Consider the following 11,703-nt stretch of genomic DNA (forward strand, 5'->3'; position numbering starts at 1 on the left):
AATTAAAAAAAAAAAAACTCTATGAACAAAATTTGCACGACGCTTTGTAAGATACCAATTTTTCTAAGATTCAATTATATTTGTAACAAGATGAATGATGAGCAGATATCTATGACGTTTGCTACTAGTTTGATTTTCATTTTTTTTTCCAATTTCAAATTTAATTATCAAATTAATTACTTATTTATATGCATTTTTCATATTCAATCATAAGTATTGAACTCTATATCACCCAAATACAATACACATTATGTAAAATATGGCTTGAATCATGTATAAGCACTTCATCAAATGATTTTGGACCGTTTGATTGGATTTCTGCATTTTTGTAGAAGAGCTTTCTTAAAAGTTAAATTATGTCAATTTTCTCTAAAAGTTTTTATAGTCCCCGACCAAACACTTTAAAAAAATTATCCGAATGAATTTCAAAAGCTTTATCGAAAGGACCTTTCATTTACTTGCTTGAATCATGCAGAGGATTGTTTACTATGTTATCGACCTCCAACTAATGCTCGAGCGACCTTTTAACATCCACAATTTTCAACTAAAGCATTCAAATGGATAGTCAATTAGTTACAATAGGTAAAGTATTAATTACAAATTTTAAATTAACAATTTGTTAGTCAACTCTCTTGATATAGTCTCAACTAACGTTTTAGCACCTCACTTGACATCATATTTCATCTGTTTGTTAAAATAATAATAATAATAAATAAATAAAAATATCTAAAATGATAAATAATAATGATATTTTCTATGTTTAGTATTTTTGTAATTTACATATATATTTTGGATAAAATTAGTTTAATTAGTTAATAGTAATTATCTCTATTATTACGAGAATCAATTGCTCCATCTGATAGTATCACCTTCATTCCCACCCATCCCCCTCTCCTATATAACTCAATAATCCAAATTCCTTTCTCTATTCTGTCTCTAATATATACTGTATACATACATATATACTTATATATAATCGTGTGTTCTGTCACTGAATCATCACAATGGATTCAAACGGCCTGATAGTGAGTTTCGGCGAGATGTTAATCGACTTTGTGCCGACGGTCTCCGGCGTGTCGTTGGCGGAGGCGCCGGGATTTTTGAAGGCACCCGGCGGAGCTCCTGCTAACGTGGCGATAGCGGTGGCTAGACTTGGCGGAAAGGCTGCCTTCATCGGCAAACTCGGTGAGGATGAGTTCGGTCACATGCTTGCCGGTATTCTGAAGGAAAACGGCGTCTCCGCCGATGGAATCCCCTTCGATAAAGGCGCACGGACTGCCCTCGCTTTCGTCACCCTACGCGCCGACGGAGAGCGTGAGTTCATGTTCTATAGGAATCCTAGTGCTGACATGTTGCTCACTCCCGATGAATTGAATCTTGAGCTCATTAGATCCGTAAGTGTCACCATCATCGAATTATATACATATATACAAAACTGTACATAAATTGGACTTTTTATTATACGGATATTTCTTGTTTTGTTTATTTTTGAAAGTTTTCTAGATTTCTAATTGACGTGAATGGTCGTTGGGATCTTTATACAATTTTTTTTGGGTTGTTGATTCTGAATTATTTTGACTAATCAATTATTTTTGGTAAATCATTTTACTTATTATGGTTAATTTATATAGAAAAGTAGGTCCATCTGAGTATGAAAAAGTAAAAAATATGACGGATTTAAGAAAGTAACTGTCAAAAATTGATTTTTTTGATAAAAAATCAGAACCAGAGGGTGGGTTAGGCATCCAGGTCCACGAGTTGGTTGGTGAAATCAAGAAATTTTCATTTCATAATTTGACAAAAAAAAAATTGTTTCTTGATAATTATTTATAATATTAAGGAATTTCATTTTTTTTAAGGTTTTGGAATTTTAAATATAAGCATGCAAGTGTCAGAAGTTCAGTTTTTGAAACTGGTGAAGTTTGAAGAATTTTTTTGGCCTTTTGTGAGGCGGATAATGCAAATGTTACCACGCGCTGCCATATCACTGCCACGGGTGATATAAAACCACCACACGGTGGTCCACCGACTTTGAGGCCCAGGTGAATTTTCCAGTTGAATAAAGTCAGCTTAGCCATATTGAAAAGTAGGAAGTAAAGAGACAGAATAATGTGCTAGGAAATGATTCGGTGTTTTTATTTTAATTTTTCAAACTGTCTAATTATGCATTGACACGTATTCCGTCTGGATTTGAGTATGAATGTATAACATGATTGGACAAAATGGATCAATGAATCATTTTTACTCAAAAAGACTTATCACATAAATTTCCACAGGCTAACGTGTTCCATTATGGGTCGATAAGCTTGATCGTGGAGCCATGCAGGTCAGCACATTTGAAGGCAATGCAGGTGGCCAAGGATGCCGGGGCATTGCTCTCATACGACCCCAACCTCCGGCTGCCACTGTGGCCCTCAGCTGACGAGGCCCAAAAGCAGATCATGAGCATATGGGACAAGGCAGATGTGATCAAGATCAGTGATGTTGAACTCGAGTTTCTCACAGGGAATAACAAGATTGATGATGCTTCTGCAATGTCCCTATGGCACGACAAATTGAAGCTTCTCTTGGTGACCCTTGGAGAAAAGGGCTGCAGATATTACACTAAGGTACTTTTAATTGTTAGTTCCACATTCTCAATTTATACCGTTCAGAGCAGTATTGCCATAACGGGTAGGTGAGGCTCTTAAAAGAAGAAACAGTCTTTCTCTATCTATATATTTTAATTTTAATGTTAACAATTTTGTGGAAGACAGTCTTTCTCTACCTATATATATTAACAATTTTGTTAATATATATATATACATATACATATATATATCTGGCTGAATTTGGTGAGTCTCCTAAACATTTTTTTATAGCTTTCTACTATTTGAAAAATGTGATTTATGTGGCTCTGAATTATAATTATTTTGGGTTTCATTATATTCTATGAGAGACATTCAGTTATTCCCTATTAAGAACACGTTTGATTAATTTTCTGGAATTGTTTTTGAAAATAATACAGTTTGACCCAACTAACACCTGGGGGGGGGGGGGGGGTGAATAGGTGTTTATGTGGAGTTAAAATGATTTAATTAATAATTGCTACAAGTCACGGTAATTAATTTGTCCAGATGAAGTCACATGCAATTATCCCATGTTGAATTGTTGCAGTATAATAAATTGCAGAAAAGTAAATAACATGAGATAATTGTTGATGGGGAAAACCCCTTACAGGATTAAAATCTCCAAGCCCAAGCCTATATGAATCCACTATGAACGAATCAAATTTTAGTAATGCCAGACTCGACCAACACAAGTACTTTCTTACCTCCTAACTGTAATTCCCCATAGCCCTCCTAGATTGAGTGCATCTGTACCAACTCTAGACTTTCTGATTTCGTCTATCTCTTGTGGATTTTCGAGAGTTCCTTGTTCTCAATCACTTTCCTTGATCTTCAACCTTTGATAAATGCTCTGGAAGTATGGGTTTTGGTGTTTGGTTTGTGGACTATTGATTTTTTTAATTGCAACACTCAAGCTGGATTGAGTGATATAAATGACGTATAAGAAGTTTCTCACAATGTTCAATCTAAAGAATTTCGTGAAAAGGCGTAGGTATTTATATAGTAGATGTTTTGGGTAGTATGGGCTTGTTAAAATTCTTGAAAATCGCAAATTAGGATTTCTCGGTATGCAATGTTGCTCGAGCTAAAGCTCAACGACAAGCGATTGGCGGTATTTCGCTTGAGCAAAGGCCTGATGATAAGCTAGCGAAGTCCATACTATTTTTGTCGCTCGAGCAACAACTTGGTGGCGGGCTAGCGAAATTTTGGCAACTTTTCTTTTGTTCCAAAGATGGTTCCCAATGACTTTAGACTTATTTAAATAACCCACCGCTTGACCCTTTAACTTTTTAAAATATTTTACAATTATATTTTTTTGTTCACAGAATATCAACTACTTTAAAACCTAACACTTTTGTCTAGCTAGAAGATCTTTTCATGAAATCCTTCTATAAGAAGCATAAGTCCTGCCAAACGCACCCCTAAGTTAGAAACGCAGGTTTTGTTGGCTTATCTTGAGGCATAAAAATATGGAAATAGCTAACAGAATAATGTTTTTACCATATTTCATTAAAGAGACATCCATTACTACATTCAAAAAGCTACACCAAGTACCCATTTTCCATCCCCTCTATCTTAAATTCCATTGTGCTTTTGATTTTGCATTTCTTTCTTTTCTCCCTTTTCCTATTTGTTTCCTATAATAATTCTTTATCCTGCATATTCCTTTTATTCCATGTTTTTTTTATGTGAAGAATCGGTAGGATAACAAAAATATCTTCCCTCTAACTAATATATTTGCTCAACTAGTGAATTATCGAGATAATCTGCTAAAAAAACTACCTATAATTATGTGTGCTAAAAGTAGCTGATAATATAAAAATGTACTAATATAAACATTAAATCCCTTTTTGGTAAATAGAATTTCCATGGATCAGTTGATGCTTACCACGTCAAGGCAGTGGACACAACAGGTGCTGGTGATTCTTTTGTGGGAGCCCTTCTCTGTAAGATTGTCCACGATCATGACATAATACAGGTAATTTCTTGATGATAATGTTTTGCACATTCTAATTATGTTTAGAATTTACAGAACACTAAGGATGTGTTTGATTGCATTTATTTTTCCTGGAAAATATCAGTTTTTCATATAAATTCCTACATCGAGTGTTCGATTGCTATTTTTTTCCATTGAAAATATTTTTCGCATTTTGAAAATATGCCTAATTTTCCTTGTTTTTAAAGAAAATATTTTCTTAGGAGGAGTAGGTTTTTGTTTTCCTCAAAGCAAGGAAAACATTTTCTTTTCTATGTGATATTTTCCATGTCAACCAAACACACTCTAAGTCTATTGATTTCTTGATTTCCAGGACGAGCCTAGATTGAAGGAAGTACTTAAATTTGCATGTGCCTGCGGAGCAATCACCACGACTAAAAAGGGAGCCATCCCAGCTCTCCCGACTGAGAAAGAAATTCTCACATTTTTAGGAGGAAAATAGAGGAGAGCGTGTCCTCCTTTCCTAATTTTTTATTTTGGCATGTTTTTCCAGACATATTTTATTATTATTTGCAATTGCTAAAATAGGTTTCCTATTTCTCAATTTCAGGTTTTCTTTTTATTTGCTCTTAAATGATTCATCATATTTTTCAGTTGCTCTTAAATGCTGTTGGCTTGCAGTTGCAGCCATCATTGACGAAAAAAACCTCAGAATGGTGGTACAATTGACGGAAAAAAATTAAAGAAAGGACGACTTCAGTAATTGGGACATGTCTTGTGTAGATGTAGAAATTCTCCTTCAATAGTAGAATGGTGTGGTCTCACCATATAAGTCAGAATAAAGGTTTATCCAACATTAGTATGCCGTGTTGCTTGAATGTTTCAGTAGATATAGTTAGTAGCCCCTGTTGACATTAGTATGCGGTGTTGCTTGCTTGAATGTCGAGGTTGATAACCCCTGTTGACAATGTACTCACAGGAGGGAGACCCATGGTTTTTTTATTTAATGCAGGTCCCCTTCCCATGTGTCTAATTGTCAGTTTGTACACATAACACAACTGTGTATATATATATGTACCACTATTCTGAGTTTTCTAGTTTGCCTAAATTGAACTCAATCTCATCTTCGATCTTTTGGAATGCAAGCACTACATTTGTTATATTTTTCAGTTTGTAGCAAAAAGTGGTTTTAGATTACCACTGCTTGAAAGACCTCTTTTGAAGAAATAACGGGTAAAACACAACTCTCATCATAATTATGATCATCATTATTAGCTGTATCCATTACCCCTAGAATAATCTCTTCATCGGTCAAATTTTCCATTAGTGTATCATTTTCCCTTGGATAATTGAAAAGAAGTTCCACATCCATCCACNCGCTAGATACTCATCATCAAATTTCTTGTCGTTGTGGGCCAAACACTTGACAAGTCTGTTAAAGTCACTCAAATTTGATTCAATATCCTTTTCTGGGTCTAGCTTAAAACTAAACAGTTTTTGAAGCAAATGTATTTTGTTTGGAAGAAATTTTTCCAAAAAAAGGCTTGTCAAGTGCCTCCCACAACTCTTTGGCAGTCTTATGTCGTTCAACTTGTCCTAACACGTCATCGGATAAATGCAATATAATCAAACTATGTGCAATTTCATTCATCTCAGTAATTTCATCCGGTTTAGCTTTTAATGCATCGGGATATTTTTCTGGGTCTTCAAAAGCTTTAGAAACTTTTTATTGAATTAAAATAGCTTTCATTTTTTGTTTCCAAATGGAATAATCTCCCTTACCATTGAATTGTGCCAATTCAACTCAAAAGGCCATATTAGCAAAATATCGTTTTCGAAAAAAGTTTTACTTAGCCAATTTAGCCACACACAAGTGCAAGCCCAAACCAATTTATATATAAATTACTTTCTGAGATGACATAAATGATGATATCATAACAAGTAACACATAACCAATATCACAAGAGTCAAGTAACAATATGGTAGCAAATAACACAATATTTCAATTGTAAATTCGAGAGAGTGTTAGAATGCGCAAACCGAGCGAACCAATCTATTGGTTCGTATTTTAAGGAGAGATGCGAGTCTTTATTGATTTGAAGCCTCCAGTAACTGCCCTAAGTCATCCAACAGCTGCTGAAGCACCAGGAAACACCACCGAGCCGCCAATGGAAAAGTTTCTCCATTTTCACTTTTCTGCCCGAGACTGTATCTGCTTTCATAGTGCACCAAACTGAAATCTAACACCACCAGAAGGTCAGAAATTCATCAAGGAACAATCTGTATTTTTTGACCTCCGGCTGAATCGTTCTCACGCGCCATCACGAGCTAATAGTGTCTTCTACGCGTGACTTCACGCGCCGCCTCCACTGCCGGTGCGTGCCCAACACGCGCTGAATCGAAATGTTTTCGTTGATGCCTGGAGTCTGGTGGTGGTCTCCGTTCGTCCACCAGATATGTAGTTTTTCCAGAAAATGGGTTCAAAGTTTCTGCTCAACTTGTTTTTAAATAAAACCGAATCCCTTCGACTTCTAATCTGATTTTCAGGTTGTTTTAACAACTTTTAACACTAGCCTAAGCTCTGATATCATTTGTAGAGTCTAAAGTGTAGAATACAAAAGATTATTACAACTACAATGCGGAATAATAAACTCTCAAAGTGTAAAATCAAACCAAAACTGACTCCAAGCTTCTTCAACACCACCAATGAAGTGTTCTTAATGTTGAGCTCAGATTTGTACCACATCGGATCATGCACCATCGTCCAGGGGAATGGCAATGGATATATTGAGAAAGAATCCACGGGAAGCCACCAAGAATTTAGCCAAAGTTATGGAAAGCTCCCACTTGGTTACCTCTCTATGCTCTCTCTAATGTTATGCCAAGTCCAAGTAGAGAGAATGAAGAGGTCTTGAAACTATAGAGCCAATTCATTTGAATTCAAAATTCAAATATTGTACTATGGTTTAAAGAGTGACAACACTAGTATAGGTAATTGACCACTAGATTAAATCCAATCATTGGATTTAATCTATGGTTCATATCACCCCATAACTAGCACAATCCAAGTCACATTCTCTAGATCAATCAACTTGCACCAATACTATGTTGTGATCCACCTTTCACCAAACAATTTACAATGGTTATTGTCATGATATCAATGGTCCAAGCCATATTAATAAGTTGATATATATATATATATATATATATATATATATTTTTTTTTTTTTTTGTTGCTTGTGACTCATAGCTCCCAAGATGCTAGCATAAAATCGATGTCTATAATAAGTTTCCAATGCTCGAATGATCCCATCATCACATGGTAGAATTTTTGACATGGTATTAATTAAGAAAAAAGAAATATAGTTCAAAATCCCTCAAATTTTCAATTACCTTTGGATGGGTGCATGATCATTCTCCCATTCATTCTTTCGTCAAACCAAAAAATAAATTCTTGGAAAAGTTAACAATTCATCCATTACAACAACAACAACAATTAATAATTTTCTCCTCATCCTTCTTGCATCCTTCCAATTGCTTTGTAGCAAGTGAATGATTTTCTTACAGTGGAAAACTCTATTTCATTGATATTGTAGATATCCTTCCAATCAATCACACCGAAACAAAATGGATTAGCTGAAAGAAAGGATATAAGTTTTTTGTAAATGATAAATGTCATGTTGTTAAATTCTAAATTACCTTTTAACCTATGGGGGTGAAGCCTTACTTAGTGCTTGCCATATAACAAATAGGATTTCCATGAAAAAGGATAAAATGTCCCCATATGAAATTTGGAAAGATAGAAAATCAAATATCAATTATTTTAAATTGGGGGTGCCTTGCCTATTGTAAGAATATAAATCCTAAGAGAACCAAGTTAAGTCCTAGAGCTATCAAATGTGTCTTTGTGGGATATGCTCTCAATAGCAAAGCCTATAGATTATTAAATCTTGAATCGGATGTTATGATAGAATCAAGAGATGTGGAATTCTTCGAGAATGTAATGGTAGCTAGGAAATCTGAAACAATAATAAAGATATTCCAACCTTTAGAAACTCACCAGAAGAGACATCCATAAGAAATGTTGAAATTGAACCTCGAAGAAGCAAAAGAACTAGAAAAGAAATGAACTTGGGATCAGATGAAATAGATTCCCAACTTATTTCTTTTTACTTAGTAGAGGAGATAGGAAGAATGTTGTAAGAACAATTCCCTTTGTTCTTCAAGTGGAAAATGATCCTAAGACTTTTAAGGAAGCGATGCAATCTAGAGATTGCATATTCTGGAAAGAAGCTATAAACAATTAAATGGATTCTATTATTTCGAATAACACTTGAAAAATAGTTAACCTACCATCAAGCTCTAAAGCTATTGGTTGCAAGTGGGTATTTAGAAAGAAATACAATTCTGATGGATCACTTAATACCTACAAGGATAGATTAGTGGCTAAAGGGTATTGTCAAAGGGAAGGAATTGATTACTTTGACACATATGTACCCACGGCTAGGATAATCTCGATCAGGATCTTGTTTGCACTGGCATTCATTTATGATTTACATATTCATCAAATGGACGTTAAGACGCCATTCCAAAATAGAGATCTCGAAAAAGAGGTCTATATGGAACAACTAGAAGGGTTCGTTTTATCGGGAAATGAACATAAGGTTGCAAATTAATTAAATCCTTATATGGATTAAAACAAGCTCCCCAAAAGTAGCATGAGAAATTTGACTCTAAAATAATGTCAAATGAATTTGATCACAATTCGATAGATAAATGCCTCTACACGAAAGTGAATGATAATATAATCACGCTAGTTTGTTTATATGTTGATGATATGCTAATCATTAGCAATAATATAGATGGGATTAAAGAAACAAAGATGTTTCTATCCTTTACTTTCAAAATGAAGTATATTGGAGAAGTAGATACTATCCTTGGTATCAAAGTTAAAAAGGATAGTGGGGATTTAACATTAAACCAATCATATTATATTGAGAATGTGATAAACAAATTCAAACATTTAAACGTTAAAGAAGCTGATACTCCTATAGATCCAAACATCGAATTGATCAAAAATGACGGTAGAGAAATAGCACAAATAGAATATGCAAATACAATTGGAAGTCTTATGTATGCATCACAATGTACAAGACCTGATGTGGCATTTGCTGTAAGTAAACTAATTAAGTTTACTAGCAATCCAAGTTCAGAACATTGGAAGGTCATTGGTAGGGTTCTTGGTTACCTAAAGAAAACCAAAAACTTTGGGTTACAATATACAAAGTTTCCAAAAGTCTTGGAAGAATATATCGACGCAAGTTGGATATCGAGTGCGAGAGAGAATAAATCCACTTCAGGTTGGATATTCACTCTTGGAAGTCTAAGAAACAAACTTGTATTCCTCATTCAACTATGAAATCGGAATTTGTAGCATTAGCCGAAACTGGGAAAGAAGCTGAGTGGCTAAGAGATTTATTATATGAAATACCATTAGATATAAATGATATTTCTTCTTTACCTATCTTGTGTGATAGTCAAGCTACTTTAACTCGAGCATATAATGAAGTATACAATGAAAAGTCTAGACATATGAGTATAAGAAACGAGTATGTAAGAAAATTAATCAAGCATGGAGTAATTTCTCTTACATTTGTTAAGCTAGTGAACGTAGCTGTTCCATTTACCAAACCTCTCATGAAAGAGTTAGTGAGAGCAACATCGAGTAAAATGAGATTAAAACTCCTCAAATAGATCCACCAATAATGGCAACCTTACCAAAAATATACTAAACTAGTATTTATAGTTTCAAGGGGTAACAACAAGTTATTCGATAAGTGAATGGATTCAACACTATTAAATATATCAAATATTATCTTTAAAAAATAGTGTTGGTTGTTACTGTTGGAGGGATGAGTTAAAATAAACTTTTAATAAAGTTCAGTACGGATTACAAGTACCTATAAAAGTAATAAAGATATTGGAAGAACTCCACCTATGTAAACTTCGAGGTGGTACCGCCTCATTAGAGAGTTGGAGTTTTCTCTCTTTAAAAGTTCAATGAAATAGGATTAGTACAATGTCATATTAGCACTAAAGGAGTTAGAGGAACTTGTGAAAAGTTTAACACTTGTGTGTGTGATTTCATCGATGTTGTCACAAAGAATAACTAGTTCAAGGCACTCTAGCCACCTGGAATTCTTATAATACTTTATGAGATTTACACTATGAATATATTCAAATCGAAAAATATCTAGTTCCTAACATAAGTGTTGACATTTGATTATGTGATCAACATTGATTTTGAACAAGTAAGGGATTGTTAGAATTTTGGTTGTTCAAAATCTCGAAGATGGATGAATCAAAAGAAACAAAAAGGGAGGGAGGGAAATGGGGCTTAACTATGCGACCGCATGGATTAAGCCCATGCGGTGGCATAAGGGCCTTCCGAGCATGTGCTATAACCATGCGACCACATGGCTATAGTCCATGCGGTCGCATGGTTACAAATTGTGATCGTTATGAGCAGTTTTTTATCGTTTTTGTTTAAAATTGGTGGCCTTTCAACCCATTAAAATAGGTGATTCTAGTGCAAGGAAAAAATATTGAATTCCATTAAGATCTATCCCCAAATTATTCTTACAAAATTGAGAGAATATTATCATATAATCATCCCATTCTTTTCACTTGTTCATTGTGAAGATACTTTTTGCTTTTGGTGTTCTTCACATCAATGCTTTTTTTATCCTACGAATGGTTTGCCAGAAGTCCTTAAAAGCATTGGAAAGGAAGCAAATAACGTTTGAAAACAGCGAGATTTATTTCGTGTTCAAGCTTTTATTGATAAATTTATATTCTTCCCTTCTTTGTGTTTTATTCTTCTTCTCCATTGCCATAATTTTTTTCAACATATCCTTCTTGCATCCTTCCAATTGCTTTGTAGCAAGAGAATGATCTTCTTACAGTCAATAACTCTAATTTATCGATATTGTAGATATCTTTCCAATCAATTTGGTCTAGTTTAGCTCGTAGGTAAAGCAACTTCAATATTCTCCTTGACACTTGAACCACTTTCACCGAACCTTCAATAAGACTTAATTCCTTGTCTTGCCTTGAACCAATCTGGCCAACCAATTGAGAAGTTGAACTCCAAATTAA

The 11,703-nt window shown here is 34.4% G+C and overlaps 1 protein-coding gene across 1 annotated transcript; it reads left to right on the plus strand.

The window, feature by feature from the left end:
* Window positions 1-842: 842 nt before the first annotated feature.
* On the plus strand, window positions 843-5,167 carry LOC111396682 (fructokinase-2-like). The gene is made up of 4 exons (XM_023023139.1): window positions 843-1,394; window positions 2,277-2,609; window positions 4,471-4,587; window positions 4,919-5,167. The coding sequence occupies exons 1-4, from the start codon at window positions 1,005-1,007 to the stop codon at window positions 5,045-5,047; spliced, it is 969 nt and encodes a 322-aa protein (XP_022878907.1). The 5' UTR covers window positions 843-1,004; the 3' UTR covers window positions 5,048-5,167.
* The last annotated feature ends 6,536 nt before the right edge of the window (window positions 5,168-11,703 follow it).

Source organism: Olea europaea, chromosome 7 (assembly GCF_002742605.1).
Source record: "Olea europaea var. sylvestris chromosome 7, O_europaea_v1, whole genome shotgun sequence".
NCBI classification, from domain to species: domain Eukaryota; kingdom Viridiplantae; phylum Streptophyta; class Magnoliopsida; order Lamiales; family Oleaceae; genus Olea; species Olea europaea.

What these genes read in the sequence shown, in the direction of transcription:
- LOC111396682 (XM_023023139.1), top strand. Translation starts at nt 1,005, where the DNA reads ATGGATTCAAACGGCCTGATAGTGAGTTTCGGCGAGATGTTAATCGAC. An exon ending in ATCTTGAGCTCATTAGATCC is followed by an intron (nt 1,395 to 2,276) that starts GTAAGTGTCACC and finishes AAATTTCCACAG; the next exon opens with GCTAACGTGTTCCATTATGG. An exon ending in GCTGCAGATATTACACTAAG is followed by an intron (nt 2,610 to 4,470) that starts GTACTTTTAATT and finishes TTTGGTAAATAG; the next exon opens with AATTTCCATGGATCAGTTGA.